The following is a 25,849-nucleotide window of genomic DNA, read 5'->3' as shown; positions in this document are numbered from 1 at the left end:
CCTCATAGAATTAAGACGTTCTTGGAAAAGGGTTTCATATCAATGTAATTTAGCTTCCATTAAGTCTGTTGAAACAAGGCTTCTTAGCATGATATTGTTAATAGCTGTTCCTCTTCCCCAAACTCATATCCTCACCATTGGTGTGGTGTTTGGTAGGACATCCCTTGGGGATGGAGAAACACCATCCATAGCAGACCTGGGAGGTACTTCCTGCAGATGTGTGACCATCGGTAAGTGGTATCAGATGCTGCAGCAACAGCATATAGGAGAGAAGCCAGATGTTTTGTTTTCTACCTTCCTGAGCTAAGAGTCTAGCAATTAGACTCCTCCTTTAGAGAGAACTCCGCATTGTATCAGAACCTCATGGTTCATGGGTTTCCAGAAGGTCATCTCTTGCCTTTATTTACAGAACAGTATATATAAGTCCACTTGGACAGAGGAGGTGGTTACCACCTTCCTGCCTTTTTGGGTAATAGGAGACATTTCTACTGTTGCTCACAATCAGTGGTCCAAACAATAATCATGGTTCCATGTTCCTCTGAACTACTTTCTCTAGAAATCAACCTGTAAATTTTGTTGACCAATTAAACAAAAATAATCTGCCTACATCTCTGTACTGCATATATCCCTTAAAAACACAAATGAGAATGTCTTTAACCCCCCCCCTTTTTTTTAGAAGAAAGAATGTCTAAAAATCATGGAACTTTGCCGGGCATGGTGGCGCATGCCTTTAGTCCCATCATTCAGGAGGCAGAGGCAGGCAGATCTCTGTGAGTTCAAGGCCAGCCTGGTCTACATAGCAAATTCCAGGCCAGCGGGGGCTACAGGGAGACCCTGTCTCAAAAAAGACAAAAAAAAATCAGAGAACTTTGCCCACACAAACACAGAACTGCCACATACATGGAGTTGGGATCAGTCTTAGATACTTAGTTGAGGGAGCCTAGGGAAGAAATGGTAAGAGAAGATAAATTATATCAGCTAAAGATGTTGCAATGTTATGGTAATGGCATGAATGTGCTTTTTTTTTCTTTTTGAGACAGGGTCTCCCTGTAGCCCCAGCTATCCTGGAACTCACTATGTAGACCAGGCTGGCCTTGAACTCACAGAGATCCACCTGCCTCTGCCTCCCGAGTGCTGGGATTAAAGACGTGCACCACCATGCCTGGCATGAATGTGCTTCTTAATATATACAAAAAGAGATGTGTTGGCAGGGAATGATAAATCGGGCCTAGCAGAGAGAGGTTCAGTGGCCAGGTATGATGAAAGATAATAGAGGCCAGTTAACAGGTTGGCATGTTCTATTATGGAGTGGACATCTGAAGGATGGACTTGCATGGCCCAAAGGGGAAGCAGCAGATCAGGAGAACACCTCTCTGGTCTGGTATCTGTCCAGAGCATTAGGGGTCTCAGACACAATGTTATTTTTTTAAAAAATAATTTATTGAGAATTTCATACAGGCATATAAACATTAAGGTATTTTTATCAAATCCATGCCCACTCCCTCCCCTCCAACTCCTCCCATATCCTCCATCACTTTTTTCTGATAACATCATGTACTCCTTCTTCTTTGATTTATTTATTTTTTATGGGGCTTTTGGCTTCTCTAACATTCCCCCCTCTGAAGAGGTAACCCTAAAATCTTTTAAGGATTAGATAAGAGCTCCCAAATACTTTTGAGATTTTTGGCCTTTGGAACAGTGTATGTTGCTAAGAGGCCCAAGGACATTTTGACTTTTAGCAAGGAAAATGGCTACTTTTCTTTGGGGTCTTTTTACACTAACTGCCTAGCCAATGCCTACCTCCTATTCTTATCACACCATCCTCTGAAGAGGTTACCCAGATTGCAGATAGGGAATCGGGACACAGACAGCTCTGGCTTCTTCCATGCTTAACAGGAATGCAGGGTGAGGCAATAGGAGTACCCCTTCATTGGGTCTACCTAAAATACTCCCAAATTGCATAACTCTTATCTGTAGGGGGAAAAGAAAGTCCTTGCCTGGTAAATAGGTGAAGGAGAAGTAAAGGCAAGTAATTAGCATTACAAGTTCCAGACAGGGAACTAGAATAGAAAAAAGTCTGAACAGGGCAAATTTCAAATGCTCATATGAGAGTCCATTGGAATTTCTTGACAAGGGCTTCCAAAAGCATCCCTCTATTGGGTTCTTCCTCATTTTTCTTTTGTCTGCCAAGGCTGTGTACTTGAGCGTGATGGATTCAGTATTTGCTTTCAGTTACTTTGATAGCTGTTGGAGTGGTTAGAATCAGTGTCAGTTCCCTCTCAAAGGCTTCTAAATAGGGGGAGAAAACAAATTTATCCACCATTTTAGAACAATAGCTGGTTGTCTCCCTTAGCTTCAGGTGGGCACTACAGTATTGCAGACCAAGATTTGAAGTCTTAGATCTGAGCAGGAATTTCTAATTCAGAACAAAATCATCAATGATAAATAATTGTCAAAATAACTGTTTATATGGACTTAAGCCTAATATCTGAGTATAATCACTTGAACTCTTAAATATAGTGATCACTTTACTCTTTGGTTATACTTTCCTTTTGGATGTTTAAGACCATACAGTTGGCCCAAATAAATCAATTTATATTTACACTTAAGGTCGTTTGAGGATCTGTTCCTCAGGGGTCACATGGACCTGGGAGGAGCCCCTGGCTCCTTTATTTTACCAGTTCCATCTATGTGAAGATAAGTCTGCTCAACCATGGCTGCCTTCACTTGGAAGCATGCAGGAAATGTTTCCTCTGTGTTGACCCTCCTCTTTGTAGACTGGACACTGGTTCAAGTCCATCTCATGGGGTCTCCATGGCCTCCCTGAACAAGAGGACAGGTAACTTACCACAGTTACAGGACATTTTGAGAGATGTTCCATAGTCCCTTGGAATTTAGTTGACCTTGGAGGGCAAGGGGCAAAAACTGTCCTTTAAGTCCCTCTGACCACATTAGTATAGGCCTTAAAGAATGGCTGTTAAACATCCAATAAGGTTAGTTCCACCAGTCTGGACACCATGTTATTTTATGTTAAGTAAATTCATGGTACAATGAGTTGGATCATGATGGCAGATAGCATTGTAGCTCACTCCCTGCTAAAAGTACTTGAAAGCCTCAGAGAGCTTCCTAAACTGATCTTGTAGTCCCCTGCCCCAACCCTAGTCCACCATCTTTAGCAAAGATGAATTTGTAGGGTTGAGACAAAAGCTGCATTTAACTACAGCCTCAATAGCCAGTGAATTATCTTCTACCAACACTAAACTAAAATGCTTTAATGTTTTTAATCTGGATTATAGCTCAGTCTGGATCTTTCCACCTCTAGGTCTCTGCATCTATTGTGGGAACCCAGGAAGAGCTGTAGATTTTCTTGGTTGCTATCTTAGGCACCATGCAATCTGTAGGTATGAATTAGGTCCAGGTTGCCCAAAGTAATGAACCAAAATAATATCCACAAAAAGGGTTCTCAATTCTAAGAGTCTTAAAGATGCCCTGGCAATCAAGCTTTTAACACACAGTTCAACATTAATGAGCACAAGCCCTCACATGTTCTAGAGTCAATGAATGCAGATCTGTTTAAGGATATAGGCAGTTGCTCCAGCTCCAACTCCATTACACTTTTCAGATTTAGGTGTGGAAAAACAGGAGGAAGCACATAGGCCAGCTCATCCATGAGATGCTCATACTCTATTAGGAATGAGGCTGCACTGCATCTTCCTGCTCACCTGGGGCATCCACATCATGGATGGCAAAGAGCTGTACTCCCTTGCCTATCCTCCAAGTTAACATGTTGAAACTGGATTCTTGGTTGTGTCTAATGTTGTGATATATCAGAATAAGTCGTTTGTTTCCCTTCAATAAGCCTCTTCAGTGATGTGTACCCAACACATCATGGGTTATTTCTGTGTCATGTTATATCTTGTGTCATATTCAAAGTCCTGAATCTTGTCTTTTCATTTAGAAGTAGCTTCTTCTCTGAGTTGAACAAATGTGGAAGTTCACTCATGAGACTAGATAAGACTAGAGCAGTCTCAAGAATAAGCCTTTAAGAAATGTCCTGATGAGGAGTCTTCTAGTCATCGAGCATGCCTTGGAAGGGGCTTGTGGGACCTGGGCCCTCTCATTCTCTGGTATGAGATGAGTGGTTTGTTTTCTTATGATGTGTTTCCTTGCTGAAGACCTGAAGCTATGGAGCCAAATGATCATGGACTGGACCCTCCAAAACTGTGAACCCAAAAAAAACTTTTGTCTTCATAAGTTGATTATCACAGGTATTTTGTTATAGTTATGAAAAGCTGACTAGAACACTGTTGTACTTGTCTGCTTACATGCCCAGCTCCCCCCCCCCCGGCTAAGTGTGCAAATATTATGCTTAATTCTTGCTCCTCGCACAAGGTGGGTTCTCAGGAAATAGTTACAAAAATTCATTTGTGGTTTTTTGAAAGGTGAAAGATTTTGAGCCTAAAGGACAGTTTTGCAAAAGAGGTAATGGCTGTTAAGTTTGGAAAGTATTTTCTGTTATAAGATTGTGATAAAATAAAAATACGTAGGCCAGCAAATATTTTTAAAATGCAGTTATCCCAGTTACATGGGTTGATGTGTTGTGAGATAAGTGAAGTTGGAGCAGGTTTTGCCTCTTGCACACATTTTGTAGTCAAGTTGGACATGCTTACTGCATTTGACCTTGGCAGAGTGAGTGATTTACTCTTCATGCTGTACAAACAACTGATTGAGCTCATGAAACATTCCATGTGTTATAAGAAATTAAAATTGCAGAAAATTCAAATAAAGGAAGAAGTTAGTGGACTATTACATCCTTAAAGTGTCAGTTTTCTTATGGTTTGTGTGCAGACTATTTTAAACACTTTCTTCATTGAAAAATATTTATTTATAAAAATAATATTGATTTTTAAAAGATTTGTGTGCGCACGTGTGTGTATGTATATGCGTGTGTGTGTGTGTATGTGTGTGCATGTGAGTATCCCTGGGTGTGCAGCTTATGCACACACACAGAGACCAGAAGACGGCTTCAGGTGTCCTCCTCCATCACCTTCTGCCTCTCCCTCTGAAGCAGGGTCTCTTCTTGGAGCCAGGGTTCTCATCTCAGCCACACTGGAAGCCAGCAGGCCCCAGCAGTCCTCCTATCTCTGCCGTCAATGCTGAGGTTTCAGGCATTTGTGGAGAGCACCTGGCATGTTACATGGGTGCTGGGATCTGAACTCCAGTCCTCTTGGTTACAGAAGAAGCGCTCTTAACCACTGAGCCATCTCTCCAGCCTCGATATTGTGATTTCGGCTTTCTGTATCTTAGGTTCTTCTCTGGTTGCTGTGATCAAACACCCTGACAAAGCCAAGTAGGCTCATATCGGCAGGCGCTTCAAGGAGTTGATAGGACACCTCCACAGTCGGGAACAGAAAGCAATGAATGCATGTGTGCTTGTGCTCAGCTCACTTCCTCCGCTCTTACACAGTCTAGGACCCCCGCCTAGGAAAGGATGCCACCCACGGTGGGAGAGTCTTCCCACCTCAGCCAAGATAGTCAAGACAATCCCCCACAGCGTGCCCACAGCCCAACCTGATTTAAAGAATGTCTCGTTGAGACTCCCAGGTAATTCTAAATTGTATCAGGTTGGCAAAACTAACCATCACAACATATCAAGAAATAATCATGACATATCAAGAAATAATGTTACCTGCTATAAAAGAATCATGTCACCTGCTTCTTCTATGCTTGTTTCCTGGGATTCCTGAAATCCAGGACTGAGTTTACAAGGAAATGAAAAAATCCACTCTAAAGATGTTTCTTGCGCATTTAGTCTATGCCTTTCCCTTAGGGGTAAAAGGAGAAAATAAGACGTGCCCTCTGTGGGTGAGGACTTGCCAGGACATTGGAAGAGGAGAGGGAACTAACTGCATACATGGGTCAGTCCATGTTCATCTCTTTCCAGTGGGTCTTGAGGCATCACTAGAAGTGCACCCAACTTAAAATTACAGCCAGCTTCAGGCAACTTGGTTCTTTCAGCCTTGAGGTATTCCTATGACTTTGACCATCACTCCCTCATTTGAATGAGTCTGAACACTACCACATAAGGGCCTGGGTTACAACACAAACATCTAGACCACCAAAAAAATGATGTGCTTATATAGTGGCTCTAGGAATGAAATCCAGGACCCTGTATGTGTTAGGCAAAGGCTTTACCCCTGAGCTATATCCTCAGCCCTACAAAGATCTTTTTTAAATGATCTGGGTAAATGGGCATTCAGACACAACACTATTTGTACCACACAAACTTTTTTTCTTTTTCGGTCTTTTTGAGACAGGGTCTCCCTGTAGCCCCCGCTGGCCTGGAACTCACTCTGTAGACCAGGCTGGCCTTGAGCTCACAGAGATCAGCCTGCCTCTGCCTCCAGAGTGCTGGGATTAAAGGTGTGCGCCACCATGCCTGGCTTCACACATAAGCTTTTATCTGAGGTCTAAGGAAGGCTGAAATTTTTTTCTCATGGCCCTTTTCCATGTTTCTTATATTTCATATATAAAATCTGTGAGATGGGCTGAGTAAATGGCTCAGTTTTGGATAACAATATTTGCTGCACTAGCATGAAGATCTGAGTTTTGTTAGGTTCTTGGCAGGCTCCTAAAATGGCGGTGCAGCTCCCCACAGTCTAAAATGCAGGTTCAAACTTAGCCCTGGGGAAATCCCTCTGCTAATGGGAGACCAACCAATCCTGAGCTAAACTGCCCAGTCTGTGTCATGAAAAGTTACCCAACCACCTAACTGCCTATAAAAGATGTCTGACTTCCCCTGCTTGCTGTTGTTTCTCTGCTCCCCAAGAGGCAGGTCTGTTTGCTCTCAAATAAACTGCTGCCCCCCATGGAGTTGTCTGGTCAGTCGTCTTCGCCACTCTGCTTTCATACAAATTTCAGTACCCAGCAATCATGCCAAAAGCTGGGTTTGACTGTGTGTGTCTGTAATCCTAGTGCTGTGGTGGGCGGAGACAGGAGGATCATTGGGGCTTGTTGGCCACCAGCGTCGCTCCAGGTTCAGTGAGAGACCTGTCTCAAGGGAATAAGGTAGACAGATTCATAGACTAGGACGCCCAACAGTCTCCTCTGCCATCTGCTGGTGTGCGCCTACACACATGCACACATATGCCTACCACACACAGGCACTGTTACCAAAATGTGCATTATACCCTGTGGCTTTCACCATGGAACAGTTTTGGTGATCTGCTATTCAGTCCACTTAACATTACATTCCATGTTTCTCCATTCTCTTGGGAAGAAAGCAAATGATATATGGAGTTTTATTATTTTGTTTTTCATGTTTTGTTTCATCTTATTCCAAATGCAAGAGTTTTGTAAGAACCAATGAGGAAAATTTAATGCAGAAAAATCACGTAGTGGTGACAACTTAGAGAAGTAATGAGTTAAACACAATTCCAGCTTTGCTGCTGAGAGACCTGAGTGACTCCATCTTGGATAAAACCTCCATAGGACTAACCCAGCCCTGGGCCCTGTTCCAAGAAAAACCACAGTACTTGGAATGGATAGAGAACAACTCCCCTGCCAACGGTCAATTAACCAAGGAGAGGAAAGTACTAAAAGTCTAGATATCTTTTCAGATTTCCTGAAGCCAGCAGTTTATGGTTTGGCACTGAGCTGCAACCAATCAGATGCTTGCCAGGCTGAAGACCCCCTATTTGCTGAACTTGCTGAAATAAACCTATAAAAACCTCTGTCTCCCAAAGCAAGGGGTCTCATATCTGAGATCCGCTGAGTCGGTGACAGAGTGGACCCAAGCCTAAGCTTACAACAATAAAGGAACCCTTGTGTGTTTGCATCGGTCGGCTCCTTGGTGGTCTTTGGGGTCTGCAAACTGGGCACAACACTGCTTGATTTCACACCTTTGTGTCAAGCACATGCTGACCATACATTAGCCGGGGTACAGTTGGCGTTAGAAAACTATAAAGCTACATTTGAGAGTGTCATGATTCAAACATGTACCCCAAAGTCCATGTACTGGAAACAATTCCTAGTTGTATGCTAATGGTATTTGGAGGTCGAGTGTATGGAAGTAATTTTCATTAGATGTGGCCTTTACAGGCTGAGGAAGAAACACCCACATTGGTTCATGTTTCTTGATCACTTGGACAGAAACTTGGCAAAGGACTTGTGCCCCCCCCCAATTCTATGACTTGAATGAACTGATGTGAAAATTTATTTCTATATTTTTGTAAAATAATGTAGCATAGAATTTATGAACACATTCTTTTAAAACCTGAGGAAATTTAGAAGAAAAATCACACACGTGAGTCATTAAAAAAAAACTAGCATAATTACTTTCTAAAATGTATAAAACTTGATGAGTTTGGATGAACAGTCCTATCTTCAAGACCATTTTGGGGAAAAATATATATAATATGCTATTAAATCCTCAAAATCCCACCATGCAAATGTGGATGCAAAGCTGTATCCCTGAGTCATCTTAGAAAAATTGGGGGTATGCATTCAGGTGTAAAAACAAATTTTGGAGTTGAAAAAATGAAAATGAAAATACAGTTTCCTAGGTTATTTTTATAGAAAACATGTTTAGCTTATACAGACATAGACACACAGATACACACACACCAAATATATATTACCATAGTTTTATATGGTTTGAAATTGGGTGGTGTTCATATTCCAACTTTGTTCTTTCAGAAAGGGTCTTCTGTTTTTATAAACTTAGTGTATGGGACGTTATTCTCAAACTGTTCCATCCTGCCTCCCTGCTCACAGATTAATCTCAGAGACTGTCTCGCTTACATATATAGCAATATTCAGTAATCACAGCATATTTATGAATGCTTCTTAATCAGTTCCCCTGCTGAACTCTTGGCTAAAATTAGAAACTACTCTTGCACTGAATAATTTGTATCAATTAAATAATTTACATAAATCATTTTCACATGCTTATATACAGCTATTGGGTAATTCCTAGTAGGTGGGATCGTGAACTGAAAGGAGAAAATGAATCTCTTTAAAGCTTGGTAGACATTACTACATTATCCAATATAGACTGTGTTAACATATATTCCTGAGACTACTGTACAAAATGTGCCTGTTTCCAGAATCTACAGCAGTGTTTTCTTTCTTATTTATATATTTTTTTACTTATTTATTTCTTCCATGGGGGACAGCAGTTTATTTGACAGCAAATAGACTGCTGGGCTACCTCTCCAGGAGCAGAGAAACAGCAGCAGTGTTTTCTTACTCTGTAGTTTTTTGCTAACAGATGCAAGTATCCCTGTGAGGTTTTCATTTGTATCTTTATTGATACTTATTTTAAAAAAATATTTCTCTCTCTTTTGTTTTGGTCTTTTTGAGACAGGGTCTCCCTGTAGCCCCAGCTGTCCTAGAACTCACTATGTAGACCAGGCTGGCCTTGAACTCACAGAGATCCACCTAACTCTGCATCCCAAGTGCTGGGTATTTCTCTTTTTAAACATATTTATTATTTTTATTTTATGTGTATGTGTGTATTGCCTGCATGTAGGTAAGCGCACCCATGTGGTGCAATGCCCAGAGAGGTCAGAAGAGGATATCAGATCCCCTGGAACTGGAGTCACGGACAGTTGTTAGCCACCACGTGGGTGCTGGGAATTGAACTCCGGTCCTTTGCAAGAGCAGCCAGTATTCTTAACCACTGAGCCATTTTCCAGGCCCTCTTATGTTGATATTTTAAAATGGAAGTCTTCCCATACTAGGACCTTTCTGTTCTGATTTTGAGTATTTTCTTTTTCACTGTTGATTTTTCACATTTCATTTCTAGAGAGAGAATGCAGATGTGTTTTCCCTGTTTGTCTTTTGTTTTTGCCTAATGGTATGAGTTGCCTTGAAAAAGTTATTTTATATAGACATATTTGACCCCTCCTCACTGAGGTACAGAAAAGGCAGCACTCGGTTATAAAGGTGTTTCAATTAGCCAACACTGTGTAACAAATACTCCTACAATTCAGGGCTTATCACAGTTATCATCCCTAATCATTCTATAGGCTCACTCAGCTAAGCTAAATGCTTTACACTTGAGGCTCCTCACATGGTTTCAGATGTTACCTGGGGTTTCAGTCATCTGAATTGAAGGCCTGACAGGACATGGCTGGAGCTGGTGTTCACTGTTGAAGGCTCAGGCTATGTCTGCCTACTATGAAGCCTCCATAAGGCCTCTCCATATGATTTGAAGTTTTCACAGCAAATCAGCAGTGTCTAAAAAATAGGTCTAGAGCTTCATAAGAGCTGGCCTCATAAGCTCCATAATGCCATTTCTGCCATATATATATATATATGTTTTTTTTTTTTTTTGGTCCTTTTGAGACAGTCTCCCTGTAGCCCCAGCTAGTCTGGAGCTCACTATGTAGACCAGGCTGGTCTTGAACTCACGGAGATCTGCCTGCCTCTGCTTCCTGAATACTGGGACTAAAGGTATGAGCCACCAGGTCCAGCTTCTGCTGTATTCTTGATCAAGCAAATCTCTAAGGCCGATTCAGATTCCTGGGGTGAACAATGACTCAGTGAGTTTAGCTCAAAGTTGAGGATCATGTTCTTTATATCAGAACAAGGTAAGTATGTTGCTTTATCTGAAGACCTTCAAACTAAAGATGCATAGCTAACATTCAACCCTGACCCAGAGATAAGATAGCCTCAGCAAGGGTCTGGGGATGGCTCAGTGGTTAAGAGCACATTCTGCTCTTGCAAAGAACATGAGTTTGGTTCCCAATACACATGTAAGGTGGCTCACAACTGCCTAGAGCTCTAGCTCCAGAGGGATCCAATGTCTCTGGTCTCCACAGGCACCTGCCCCAACAATGGTTTCTATTAAAAACCAAACAGGGAAACAGCAAGCAAACAGCAGGCACTGGTTCATAGAAAGTCAGCCTGTCAGCTGGGCACATGACCCCACTTCCTAGTTAGTGGTGCCCCTGGGAGAGATTCTCCACAGATTTTTGTCTGAAGAATTACTCTTTTTACATAGGGAATGGCCTGTGTTTGCCTCTCTGACCACAGAAAGGCAGGGTTTTTAAAAAAATCTTTTTCATCTGTGATGCTGTTTCTAGTGGGTTTCCTATGCTTTTAACTGAATTTCATTCCATTAGATAAAAATCACTTCCACAGCCGGGCATGGTGGTGCATACCTTTAATCCCAGGACTTGGAAGGCAGAGCAGGTGGATCTCTGTGAGTTTGAGGTCAGCCTGGTCTACATAGTGAGTTCCAGGCCATCTGGGGCTACAGGGAAACCCTGTCTCAAAAAAAAAAAAAATCATTTCCACAAAAACCAAAACAAGCCTCTGGTTTAAGGGGGCAAAATGTTATGGAAGCCTGGTGTGAAGGCACAGAACTTTAATTCCAGTACTCAGGAGGCAGAGACAGGTGGAGTTCCTGGCCAGCTAGGGCTGCATAGTAAGACCCAGTCTCAAAAAGAAAAAGAAAAAAATTAAAGTGCTATGGGATGACAGCCTTAATATTCATTGAAAGCATTTTGTGCAGTCTGCACTACACACTCAAGCTTTTTGCAGCCTTAAGAGTCTTACAGCTATGCCCTTGGGATTATCTTTCTCTTAAAGGCCACCTTTTTGGGCCAAGCCACTTTGGAAGACCACAACAGAAGAGATATGGCTAAGAATGTTTAACTATAGGAACATAGCCTATCTCTGCATCTTTGGGGAATTAATAAGGTTGGGTGACTAAGGGAACTTAGACCAGGGAACAGGGTAGCCAGCATGGAGCCGGAGTCCTGGGATAGAAGGCTGAGGAGCATGATTCGAAGTCCTAAACTCTGGTATTACAGAACCAGATTGTGGCCTTGAGCCTCATCCCTATACCTGGAAGCGGAGGGAGATACATGGTTAAAGGCCGTCCTAGAGTTACTGGAGAGCTGATAAGGTGACATAATGGGGGTGACTAGGAATTATTTGTGTTCTTGATGGTAGGATGACGGTAGGCCTGAGATTCAAAGCACTGAGACTAAAGAACTGCTTGGCCATATCTGAATGACCAAACTTTGGGAAGAGAGTGCCAGGGACAATGTTTTAGTAAGGGAGGTCCAAGATGGCAGGACCAGGGGCCAAAGACTAAGGAAAACAATAAAGGCGGTTAAAAGATGACCCAGAAAAGGCAACAGTATGGATATCTGAAAGCTAAGGGAGAAGCAAGGGAGCCGTCACAGAGGCCCTGGGAAGATGACAGCTGCAGATGAAACTACACTGGAGGGGCCCCATTTTCTAGACCTTTCTTTTTACCTGGAATCTCTAAAGATACTTCCTGGACACACTCCCCCATGCAAAGGACCAGACTTTTCAATAAATACATGTGTGACTCAGGCTAAGGTCTTCCAAGCAAAGAATTCTTGTGGAACAGTAGACTTAAGAGCCAAGATTCCTGAATCATTCTTCTAATCCTGTCAAGGAATGAGGTACATGGCTTAGGTTCCAGATTTGTAAATAAGCAAAGTTTACTAGAACAAAAGGCCATAAAACATAGAGACAGACAGGAAAGGAAGCAAAGCAAGTTAATGTCCATCAATCGCTTTTAAGATGTATCTTCCTACTTCATGGAAGTGTAAGGATTTTGACTATGAGTCCTCTCCATTGTCTTCATTTTCAAAGAGAACAGAAGGGGTCAGAAGAATGCCCCCAGCATCTTCAGAGTCAGGCTGGAGGGGCAGGTTGAGGTGGGGACAATTCATCTTCCTGTGTCTGCTCGGGGGAGACTTCTGCCTAAAGTCTTGCCCACAGGTCTGGCACACATAAGGCTTCTCCCTTTGTGTGTCATCTGATGTAAGGTGAGGTGTGACTTCTGGATAAAGCATTGGCCACACTGTCTGCACACACACGGCTTCTCTTCAAAGTGGACCCACTTATGTGTAATTAAGGCTGACTTACTGTTAAAGCCTAGTCCACACTGCCTACACATATACGGCTTCTCCCTTGAGTGCTTCCTCTTGTGCCTGATGAGCCCAGCCTGGTGGCTGAAGCCTCGCCCACAGTCTCGGCACACATAGGGCTTTTCCCCTGAGTGTGTCCTCTGGTGTGCAATGAGGTTTGACTTCTGGCTGAAGCCTCGCCCACACTCTTCACACACCATGGGCTTTTCCCCTGAGTGTGTCCTCTGGTGTCTGATGAGATTTGACTGCTGGCTGAAGCCTCGCCCACAATCCTTGCACACAACAGGCTTCTCTCCCGAGTGAATGTTCTGGTGTCTGTTGAGGTGGGACTTCAGACTAAAGCCTCGTCCACACAGCCCACACACATATGGCTTCTCCCCAGTGTGTGTCCTCCTGTGAGAGATGAGAGCTGAACTCTGGCTAAAGCTGTGCCCACACACACCACACACATAAGGCTTCTCCTTCGAGTGTGTCCTCTGGTGGTTGACAAGAGTTGTCCTCTGCCTGAAGCAGCGCCCACACTCCTTGCAGGCATAAGGCTTTTCCCCAGAGTGTGTCCGCTGGTGGGAGATGAGGTTTGACCTGTCACTGAAGCCCAGGCCACAGTCACTGCACACTATGGTCTTCTCCTCTAAGTGTGTCCTCTGGTGCCTAACAACAGCTGACTTCTGGCTAAAGCCTTTGCCACACTCCTGGCACACATAAGGCTTCTCCCCTGAGTGTGTCCTCTGGTGGATGATGAGGTTTGACTTCTGGCTAAAGCCTCGTCCACACTCATTGCACATGTAAGGCTTCTCACCTGAGTGTGTCCGCTCGTGAATGATGAGTGTTGACTTCCGGTTAAAGCCTCGGCCACATTCCCTGCAAACAATGGGTTTCTCCCCAGAATGTGCCTTCTGGTGTCTGGCAAGGCTCTTCTTTAGACTGAAGCCCTTCTTGCACACCCCACACACATACGGCTTCTCCCCTGAGTGGATCCTCTGGTGACTAAGCAGGTTTGTCATCTTTCGGAAGCCCAGCCCACACTCTCCACAGTTGACACCTCCAAATCCCAACAACTCTATTCGCTTCAGCAATTTGTCTGTTTCTTCAGGGCTCCTAGCTGGAGCTGGGCTGGCCTCCAGCTCTACTCCTGTCGTGCCATTCCCAGAGCTGACCTGCTTCTTCTGGAGTGGTCTGGAGAAGGCTCCCAAACTCCTTTTCTTTGTCCTTCCAAATGAAGGCCTGGTGCCTTCTCTCCCTCCGCCTCCTGCTTTCTCTCTCCAGGAGCTCCCATCAGAGGCTTGCTGCTGCTTCTCCCGGTCACTTAGAGATGAGTGCCCTGGTTCAACATGACTTTCTGCACACAGGCATGTGAGGATCCATGAGCTGTGACTGCTTAGCACTTGATCACTTGGCAGGTGTTGCTTAGAGAATTTATGACTAGAGAAATCCAGAGGGCAAGAAGGACCATGGTGGAGTTCCAGCTTTGGATCTGCTACAGAGGAAAGCAGGGGTCAAAATGGAGTCCCAGCAGGGACAGTGCAAATAATGCTACATGATCTCATGGTGAGACTCGACCCTGCTCTTCAAAATGCTTAACACTCAGTGCTAGCCAACCAAGACTTCCTTACACGACTCCTTTCCAGCCCATCACTACATCTCACAATTCTATTAAATCTAGATAGCTACTACAGACTATAAAAGCACCACAGATGGTTTCAGATATGTAAATCAGGCCAATACACAAGTCTCTACACAGTTACTACTACATTCACAACCACACACTGACAGAAATCATGTCTACATGTGGACATGCTTTTTAATGAGAGCTATTAACCACAAGACCCATGTGGAAATGTCTTTCCTGATTACCCTGTGAGGACAAAAGGGACAGACTGAGACAGCATCATTCCAATTCTAGCATAGAAGAAGCATAAGAGAGGAGTTAAACAGAAAGTGCATGATGTGCTTAACTGGGGTCTCCCTACTCTGACAAATATGACAAATCAGCGGACTACTTTGTATCAGAATTTCTACAAGGCAGTAAGGCCTGAGCAACAATCATAGCCTAGGTCCCAAGTAATGTAAAAGATGCTCCATTCTGATGGCCCTTACAAATCTATAAAGTCCTGGTAATTTCCATAATTAGTGTAAATAAAACTTTCCCCAGAAGTCAATGTAAAAGCTAAACTTGGGGGCCAGGGATAGAGCTGAGTGGTATACACAAGGTCTTGAGTTTGATCCCCAAAACCACAGAGAAAGAGAGAAGAAGAGAGGAGAGACCAGCAGACTGAGGCAGGAGGAGCATGAGTTTGAGGCCAGCCTGAGGTACACAATGAATTTAAGGCCAGCCTGGGCTACACAGCAATACCTTATCTCAAAAAAACAAAAACAAAATGCCCCTCAGTATGGGTCTAGCAGCAGATACAGAATTTATGACAAAGGATTATAAGTAGGGAAGGCCAAACAACAGACATCAAGGGGTGACTTAAAATGAAAAGAAAACAAAACCCAGAAAGCAATTCTTTACATTGTACCCCTTATGTAGGAAATGTTAACAGTAAACATATTGTTTCATTGGAACTGGCTCTCATTAGCTGAAGGCAATCAATGACCAACCACTTTGAGAAATTAGCAGATATGGATCTTGCTGAATGTACCTAAACACTCTTTTCTTTACTAATGAATATCAAAGTTAGCAGAACTGTGTATACATCTGCATTATTCTACCCTATGTAAAATGTAACTCTCAATTATAACTGAATTATAATTAGCATAGCTATAATAATTGCCTAATAATTATAGTAAGTATAACTACCCTTTCCTAACATTAAAAAAAAAATCCTGTCTCTTTCTACTTGACAGGCTACTAAACAAATGCTTTCTTTCCCTTTGATCTTTTAATGTCTGGCAAGTAACTGGGCACAATTCCTTCCTGTCAGTACCTTCAGTGGTCTCTATTTCAGACACGGATGATAGTCTGAGAGTCAGTGATCCAACCTGACTCCATGCTATGAACACCCTGACTCAGGACTGGTTCACCAGCGGTGCCTCAAGCCTTGTTCCTCAGCATAACTGAACCCCTATTATTTTTCACCTAAGTTTATTTTGTGTATCCTAGGGTCTCCAGAGTTACACAATTCATAACTGAGTTTGTGTTCCTATTGCTGACCAGTGACCTCCTTGCAATTATGGCAGGTAACTCTGGAGCTGGGAGGAGGTTTTGATTTGATTGCTTGGCTGAGTAAGTCCTGTGGCAACAGGAAGAGCCTCTGGGCCTGTTGTGAAGGAACTCTGTGACTCTGCTTTTGCTACAGGAAAATACTCTCTTCTACCCTAAGGAGAACTAGTCTCCTAACTTCTGTGGATACATATAAAGTGGCTGGCTTGTATTTGCAGTAAACACAATTCAGAATTACAATGGCCCCTTCAGAGCAATTTCAACATGGTTCTAACATCTATATGGAGTGACAGAAGAAATGGGAAAACAAATGTTCAATTTTCATTGGTTAATCCTTTCAGTTGGCTATAAATCTGCCATCGTGTGTACATTCTAGACTATTCAATCTCAGGACAGATTGAACCAAAATATGTTCAGTTCAATAAATTAGTTTACAAAGTATTCTAAATCTGTATGTGCTCCTACAGTTATATCTTTACAAAGACTAATTAACACTGATAGAAACTTAAATTTCAAAGGCTCAGGATTAAAATTAAAATTGAGGGCTAGAGAGACGGCTCAGTGGTTAAGAACACTGGTTGTTCTTGCAGAAGACCCGGGCTCGAATCCCAGCACCCACATGGCAGCTAACAACTGTCCATAAATCCAGTCCCAGGGGATCCGACAGCCTCTTCTGACCTCCATGGGCATTGCACAACGTGGATGCACTTACCTACATGCAGGCAATACACACATACACATAAAATAAAAATAATAAATAAAATTTTTAAAAAATTAAAATTGAGAGCAGTGTATAGAGGGGTGGCTTAATGTAGAACACATACTTAGCAAGTCCCTAGATTTAATCCCTAGCTCCAAAAAAATGAAGTTACAAAAACAGAACTCCCAGGTTTATAATAAGCTGTTTTCTTTGTTTGTTTGGTTTTGTTTCTTTGTTTGTTTCTTTGTTTGTTTGTTTGTTTAGACAGGGTCTTGCTGTAGCCCCAGCTATGTAGACCAAGCTGGCCTTGATCTCACTTACTCTCACGGAGATCTGCTTGCCTCTCTCTGCCTCTGTGCTGTGATTAAGCCACGCTGGGCCTGATTCGCTGGTTTCTAAAGGGAAGATTTCTTGCTGCAGCTGGAATTCCACCTCTAAAGAAGAGTTTAGCTAATAGAAGAGCTTGTGCTGTCAGACAACACTAGAAGGACAAGAGGCACTTGGGACGTATAAACTACTGTTAACGACTTTCATAGCTGGCATATAACTATAACGGCTGGCAGGAATCACAACTTCAAAATACAGTAGAAATCAGGCAGATACAGTCTGTCCTTGACTTCATCACAACATACATGTAATAGTATAACGTTTAATGGTAAAAAAAAACTTAGTTCAAGATCATTTTTTGGTTCATGAGTGTGATGACTGGGAATTCACGGTGTTGCCTGATATGTGCCTCTCACAAATTTTGTTATGACTTTGACACATTACCCATCTGAAGTAAGAAGAAAAAAAGAGAAAAAAAAACTTGGTTCAGTTTCTTAAAGAAAGTTTAAATGTCTAAGACTCAGATAATGATCATAGAGCGCAGATAAACTAACACTGCACTCATAATGCTTACAGTTAGGAACATGTAGACATGTTCAGCTACTCTCTCCTAGTTTGCAAACAGTCCCAGAAATTATGTGACTCTACAGCTACTTTATGCAAAGAAAAAACATATTTTTCAGGCAATCTTAAACATCAACACTAAAAAATCATGCGAATAAGCATTTTGTTTTAAAAATTGTGAAATAAACATCATAAATATTATTTTAATGTTTTGAAATACACATACACTGTGAAATAGCTAAAATTAAACTAAAGAGCATATGCATTACCTCTCAAGAAGGCCAGGATCTGTAAGCTCAACAGTGACGCTTCAGAGCAGCCAAGCCTGCTGACACCTTGACCTTGGACCCCCCCAGAACTATGAGAAAATAAATTTCTGTTAAGCCACCTGATTTGTGGCATTTTGTTATGGCAAGTGAGCTAGTGTAGACACTTTCCTTCCTTGTGCTGACCTCCTTTCCAATCCCTATAGTAAACACCTACTCAGGGCTGGAGAGATGCTCAGTGGTTAAGAGTGCTTACCTCTTTTGCATAGGAGCTGAGTTCAGTTCCCAACACCCACATCCGGTAGCTTAAAACTACCTATAACTCCAGCTCCAGGGGATCTGATGCCCTCTTCTGGCTTCCCTGGACCACTGTACTCACATGTACATTCTCCCACACAGATATACATACATACACATAATTAATTAAAAAAAACTACTCATCTGCTTCATAGTTATCCCTAAGTAAGTCCTATGAAGCTTGCCAGTTATTCTAACAAACATTGGAAGGGCCAAAGTCTCAACTAAAAGATACCACCATGAAAAGACCTGGCATAAAGTTTAATAACTACTACGTGGCGCCACTTACGCAAAATATGCAGATCATATTACTTTTATTTAAAAATAAAGAACAAAGAAACACCATATCAAAAGTATACACAAGAAGGGCACTAAGACTAAGAAATAAAAAAAGTAGTGGAAGTAAAGTATCACGTTAAACAAAGACAACTTTAATGTTAAGTCATTCACAAATGATATAAAATTATAAACTTTTGCCTGGTCTATATAGCGAGTTCCAGGCCAGCTAGGGCTAAAGGGAGACCCTGTCTCAAAAAATGCCCCCCAAAAAACCCCCAAAAACTTTTATATACCTAATAGTGCCCTGACATGAAATATAAAAGGTGAACAAATGGAGAATTTGATATTTATAATCAGTATGATGAGCTTTACGATGTTCACAAACATATAAATAATAGGTACATAAAAAGTTGAAAAATGTGCCAGGCATGGTGGCACACAAGTTTAATCCCAGCACTTAGGAGGCACAGGCAGGTGGATCTCTGTGAGATTGAGGTCAACCTGGTCTACATAGCAAGTTCCAAGCCAGCTGGGACTACAGGGAGACCCTGTCTCAAAAAAAACAACAAAAAAATTTGAAAAAATTTCTTATTATATGCACTACATTCTCTTGATTCCAAATAAGGATTAGTTTAAAGACCCTATATTCAATTTAAAGATTTACTTAAAATTTTAATATTTTTTATGTAACTGCGCATAAGCCTGTGTGTATGGACATGTGCCTATGGAGGTCTGAAGAGGGTATCAGGTCCTCTTGAGCTGGAGTTACAGGCTGTTGTAAGCGACCAGACAAGGGTAGCTGGGAGCTGAACTCGGGTCCTCTACAAAAGCAGACCATGTTCTTAACCACTGAGCCATCTCCCTAGCCCGCCTATATTTAATTTAATGAAACTGAGAAAAATGCATGGGTTTTCTTCCCTATCTCCCTCCTTACACGTATTTATTTTAGCATTAAACAAAATTGTCAAATGAATTTTAAAAATTAAAACACATGCACATATTAATTTCTTTCTACATTTATAATTCAAAATAATACAAAGTAGGAAGAAACAGTATCTCAGCAGCATCTTGCTCCACCTTGTCCAGTTTTTATTCCTACACAGTTAATTACTAGTACTGCTAATAATAGATTTCTATCTTCATATAGCATTAATATACATGTATGTACCCACGTACACTTTCACACATTAAAAAATTGAAATGAGTAATATGTGCTATTCTCAAAATGTTCACCTAATATATGTATATAGTATTTATATAATTTTGTTAAAGGAGGTAAAGGAAAACGATTATAACTAATGAAGAGATGGTAAGTCTCCATAAAAATAGAAAATCATTGTGAAAAGAATTGGAAATTATAGAACTGAAAAATATATTTAGTGAAAATTTCACTGTGAAGGGCTTAACAGTATATTGGAGAAGACAGTAAACCCAAAGGCAGAGCAACAGAAACCATCCAATCTGAAAAACAGAGAGAAAAGATGTGGAGGGAGACTAAAGAAAGTGGGGGTCACGGTGACCAGAATGCATTTTATACATGTATGAAGCTGTCAAAGAAAAAACTCAATAAAAGTGAAGAAACATGGACTGGCTCAAAAGTCCTTGAGACAACACAGAAGGAGTAAACACACATGTGCGTCTAGTCCCAGAAGAGAAGTGAGAATGGGGAGACGAAAACGTGAAGGAATAATGTCCTCAGGCCGTCACACCAGAGGCATGCTCCTGGATGCCACATGTGAAGGAAACTAGCCTGTATGAATCATATTCAGGTTAAGAATGGTGCAAATGACAGCTGATTTCTCAGGGCATGGTGGGCAAAACAGCAGACAGTACTCTTTACGGTGCTACAAAAATAAAACAGCCAATCTAGACTTCTATATCCTTCAACAGCTCGTAAGGTTTGCATGGAGTGGTGCCCACATCGAGTAAAACGTTAAAAATTAAGGTTGTATATCACAGGCCCTTAGAGCAAGGGTTGGCCAACTGTTTTCTTTTTTGAAATACTTTTTTATTGAAACATACTTTGAATATAGTAAAATGCATAGAGGGAACCTGCAGAACTTGAATGAATTTGGGTAAATGTATACACTATGACCTCAACTTTTTCCTAAAGAAAGTAAATAGTTTAGGCTTCAAGGGTTAAAAGACAAACTTGGGGGTGTTATACATATCCTTAAATAAACTTAAAAAAAAAAGTACAGCCAATTCTTAGCTCAGTGTTTTCAGGACTCCATTTCAATTTTCCAACTGGCTTTGGCTTTTTTCTTTCTCCCTCTGTGATGCAGTGACACTGAAGTCAGGACCTTGTTGATGCCAAGCGCACGCCCTGCCCCTGAATTACACCCCAGCCCTCTCAACTGGCATTTTAGCTTTCCTTCCTCTTACTGGGTTTTGCTTTCTTTCTCTAGCTCACTCGGTTTTTGCCATATTCTTGTTGATCTTTTCTGAAATCAGAACAAGCCAAGGCCTCAAGAAGAGACAGGAGACACCCGGAAGGCGCCTACATGTGCCAGAAGCCTGGAAGGGAGGCCAAGGGGTCAAGAGAGCAGCTGCCCTCTCCAGCTCCTCGGCACAACCTCCTCTCTCAGCCCCATCTTAGTACTTTCCCACTCACCTGAACAGGCAGCCTGGGGACATTTTCTTTCCTCTCTCCATGTCTCCTTCCCTTGCTCTAGCTGGGTGATGAGTTTTGGTTTTGAAAATGGAATTCCTGCTCACCAGGAAAGAAAACAGGACTCTAGGCTATGGTGTCAAGGGAACTCTGGCTTTGCCTGTGGAACAGACTCAAAAGCAACAACTGGGGGAGGAACTTCAAAGGGTAGCATGAAGTTACTTGAGAGAATTCAGAAAGACCACACTGATTCTGCTCTGCACTGGGTGGGTGGACTACTCCTGTCATAGTCAGTCTTCAAGGTCAACTTGAGTGGGTGGAGAAGCACCTAGGAGATCAGTCAAGCACACCTCACAACATTGTGTCTGAGGGGCCTCCATAGAGGGGGCACAAAGAGAGCTGCCTTGAAAGTAGATGGCACCACCCCACAGGCTGGGGGCCTGGCTGGAATCAACGAGGAGGAGGAGAAAGCCAGTGCAAAGCCTCGCCCAGCCTCACTCTCTGAGCTTCACGCTGCCATGAAGTGTGCTGCTTTGTTCTACCAGCCCTGCGACCACCATGGACCAGAACTGTGAGCCAGAATACGTAATTCCTCCCTTTAACTTTTCTATTTATTATTTCTATTTCAGGTGTGTGAGTGTATTGCCTACATGTGTGTAAGTGAATCCATGTCATGCAATGCCTGTGAAGGTCAGAAGAGGGTGACTGGATGCCCCGGAACTGGAATTACAAAAGGTCGTTAGCTGCCATGTAGGTGCTGGGACCTGAACCCGGGTCCTCTACAACAGCAGTCAGTGCTCTTAGCCACTGAGCCATCTATCCAGTTCCTAATTTATTTTCTTGGGTGCGTGTTACAACAATGGAAAGTCTAACACATTCTGTCTCGTTTTTAATAAGGAAACTTAGGAAGGAAGCCCCAGCTTAGAGGGAAAAATTCTAGAGATGTAGAGAAACACACACACACACACACACACACACACACACACGCACACACAAATACACACAGAGACAGACACACACACGCAAGTAAATACAGACACAGAGAGAGAGAGAGACAAAGACAGAGATAGAGACAGAGAAGGTTCAACTCTAGATCAGAACTTTCCTAGGGAAACAGAGAACAGAATGCCTGACCAAGCCAGAAAGTAAAATGCCTCTGAAAACACAACCTAAAATCCCCCATAAGGTGGGGGGTGGGATTTGAGTCCCAAGAGATACATCACTTACCCAGAGAGACCAGGTTGCTGTAGTTCTCCAGCATCACCTCTCTGTACAGGGTCCTCTGAGCAGGGCTCAACAGGCTCCATTCCTCCTGGGAGAAATCCACAGCCACATCCCTGAACGCCATGTGTGCCTGTAACACAAAACAGCCCTGCTTGCCTAGAAAGGATGGAGCTCTAGTTGAGGAGCAGGGAGAGGCTGCCCAGATGAGGCAATAAGACCTGGATCCTGCTTTGGGCTGTCACACTGATATCCTGTGTTCCAAGACCTTTAAACTCCTGTATCTACCTAGTCAGTACCATTTATTAACCTATACATTTGAAGTTCTAAGTAGCACAGGGGTTGTGACAGAATGCATAAGACCTGCACAAACTCAAGCCAGTCAGTCTCAACATGGAGGGAGGCACCTGGCAACAAGCCACAGCACTAGCAGAGAACTACTGTCAGTGGACAGCTGCTGGGAGAAGAAGAGTCAGTTTTTCTTTCTTTCTTTCTTTCTTTCTTTCTTTCTTTCTTTCTTTCTTTCTTTCTTTCTTTCTTTCTTTCTTTCTTTCTTTCTGAAATATTTTACTTATTTTATTTTAAGCGTATGAGTGTATTGCCTGCATGTATGTGAGTGCACCCATGTCATGCAATGCTGCAGAAGTCAGAAGAGGGTTTCAGAGTCCCCTGGAACTGGAGTTAAGGATGGTTCGTAGTCACCATGTGCTGGGAATCGAACCCAGGTCCTCTGCAAGAGCAGTCAGTGCTCTTAACCGCTAAGCCATCTCTCCATCCCCGAGTCAGTTTTCTTTAAGTTTGTGACTCCAGGGGATGGACATATACCCTAGAGCATTTGAGGAACACAAATTAGATTTGGTAGGCCTTCAAAAATAATAGAGGACATGTAGCAAGGGGGGAGAGGGGTAGATCTAACAGGAGATGGGAGAAAGGTCTGAATATGATAAAAAAATGTTGTCTATAATTCTCAAAGAATCAATAGGTAGGCTAAATTTTTTTGGTTGTTTTGCATTGTTTTTTGGGGACAGGGTCTCCTTGTAGGCCAAGTGGCTTAGAACTCACTATGTAGACCAGGCTGGCCTTGATCTCATGGAGATCTACCTGTTTATTCCTCCCGAGTGCTGGGACTAAAGGTGTGGGCTACCACATCCAGCCCAAGTAGGCTATTTGTGATATACATGCAAAACTAAGGCACTGTAAATTCTAAAAAGTTGAAATCTAGACAAAACAGCCAACTTCTAAAAATTAATGAACAGTAAAGCATAAGCAACTGAGTTTTAAGAATTTAAAAGACCAAGTAGTCTAACAAATCATATCAGTGTTGAAGCATAGTTGGCCCTTGTCCAAATCCCACAGCCCTTCACGTTTTGGCCTGAGAGGTACAAGAGGGGGTGATGAGGTATCTGAAGCATAGAACCTGAGGTTCAGACACACCTCTGTCATAAACTACTGTCTCTGTTTTCTCACCTAGGAAACATGGCTGGCACACATTAGACTTCCTGAGCACACTTGGTACTCACAGTGGAACCTCTTGACCACTCGGTCTAACAGCTCTTCTCTACCCCCATTCTCCTACCCCTGGCCAGCCTCATTCTTCTTGGCTCCTCAGCTAAGAACACACTGGTGAGATGTTTCTTTGCTAACACTGGGAACTTGGTCTTCAGAACGGGGAAGAACATACTAGCATCCCAAGATAAGCCCATGGGAGCAGAGCCAAGACCTTTATGAGCAAAGGGAGAGAGGAGGCCCTGGCTATGGGTGGCCAGGACTGTTATACCCGGAGAAATAACACATGGAAGAAGTGGAATGAAACACAAAGTTTCGTTTTTACTGTGGTAAAATATACCTAGCACAGGATTTACTGGTTTCTACCACTGAGTCTCCAGCCAAGGCCCTGAGTGCATCGCCAGTGTGCTCCACACATCACCGCTCCATCTCTACATTTTCAGCACTTCCATACAGAAACTGCCTTGAAACAGCAACTTCCCATTTCCTTCTCACCCCTCCAAACACTGCTGATAAAGACCATTTTACACTCTGTCCCCACACATGTGGCTAAGATCAGGGGAATCTGACAGTGTTTGGCTTATTTCAGTTAGCGAATCTTTTAAGACTCATCCACATTGTGGCATGTACTGTTTCGGTCCTTCTTACAGCTAGGCAATATTTCACCGCATGTTCATACAGTGTATTCTTTAACTGATGAACACAGCTTCTAGCTACTGTGAATAACTGCCATACACGTTGCTGTATGGATATTTGGGTGAGTTTACTTCAGTTCTTTTCAAAGTGGAGTTAGTGGATCAAATGGCAATTCTAGGTCCAAGTATTTCAGAATCTATATGCTTTTTCCACAGCAGCTGCACAAGTTTATGTTTCCATTAGCAATGTACAAGGGTGCTAATTTCTCTACATCCTCCACAACACTTACTGCTATTGTATGTGCATGGCTTATGTGTATGTGCATATGCGCATGCATGTGTGGAGACCAGAGGTTAATGTCACGTGTTTTCTTCAATTTCTATCCCCCTATTTTTTGACAAGGTCTCTCCCTGAACCTGGAGCTCATCCATCCACTAGGCTGGCTGGCCAATGAGCTCCAGACATCCACTTAGGTCCCTCCTCCCCTACCAGTGCTGTGCTTAGAGGTGCTTGCAGCTGTGCCCAGCTTTTACATGGGTGTTAGGCACCCAAACACAGGTACTCATGCTTGCACAGCAGGTACTTTATGGAGTGAGCCATCTTCCCAGCACCCCCTCCTTTTTTCAATAATAGCCATTTTAATGGGAGTAACTGGCTTTTCCTTGTGGTCTTTATTTGCATCTCTGTAATGATTACTAATGGTCTTTTTATGTGCTTATTGGCTGGCTAGTTTGTATGCTGGAAAGTCCCCAAAGGAACACGAGTTAACGACTTGATCCCCAAAATGGCACTATGGGGAGGCAGAACCTTTAAGAGGTGGTCTACTAGGAGGACCTTGGGTCAACTGGAACACACTCTCAAAGAGAACTGAGACCTCAGCCCACTTCATTGCTCTTGAATCCCTAGTTCACAGTGTAAGCAGTTTTTGCTCTACTACGAGCTCCCAGAGTGATGTGCTGCCTTACCACAAACCCAAAGCAAAACTATGAGCCAAAAAAAACCCCTTATTTATAAGTTGATTATTTGGGGTATTATATTACTGTAACAGAAAGTTAACACTTTGGTCATGTTTGCAAAAATGATTCTGTAAATCATTTGAATACCCTATTTGAACTGGTTTACTCTGTTGTTGTTATGTTTTATACACACACACACACACACACACACACACACACACACAACTTTTTTTTTTTTTTTTTTAAAGAAAGGGTCTCTCGGGCTGGAGAGATGGCTCAGTGGTTAACAGCACTGCCTGTTTTTGCAGAAGAACCAGGTTCGAATCCCAGCACCCACACGGCACTACAACAGTCTGTAACTCCAGTTCCAGGGGATTCAACAGCCTCTTCTGTTCTCCATGGGCAT

The 25,849-nt window shown here is 42.6% G+C and overlaps 1 protein-coding gene and 1 non-coding gene across 2 annotated transcripts; one reads left to right on the top strand and one right to left on the bottom strand.

The window, feature by feature from the left end:
* Nucleotides 1-11,300: 11,300 nt before the first annotated feature.
* Znf133 (zinc finger protein 133) lies at nucleotides 11,301-22,827 on the bottom strand. The gene is given in 4 exon segments (XM_008840225.3): nucleotides 11,301-12,790; nucleotides 12,793-14,394; nucleotides 21,128-21,223; nucleotides 22,352-22,827. Coding segments are annotated over 4 exon segments (2,004 nt in total). The 5' UTR covers nucleotides 22,473-22,827; the 3' UTR covers nucleotides 11,301-12,605.
* Nucleotides 17,458-17,561, top strand: LOC115071564. The gene has a single exon (XR_003850658.1). It is a non-coding gene; the product is annotated as a small nucleolar RNA U13 (small nucleolar RNA).
* Nucleotides 22,828-25,849: the final 3,022 nt, after the last annotated feature.

This window comes from Nannospalax galili, unplaced genomic scaffold (assembly GCF_000622305.1).
Source record: "Nannospalax galili isolate Female #2095 unplaced genomic scaffold, S.galili_v1.0 scaffold3261, whole genome shotgun sequence".
NCBI lineage: Eukaryota > Metazoa > Chordata > Mammalia > Rodentia > Spalacidae > Nannospalax > Nannospalax galili.
The sequence above is the reverse complement of the archived record's forward strand: the minus strand, read 5'-3'. Positions and strand labels throughout refer to the sequence as shown.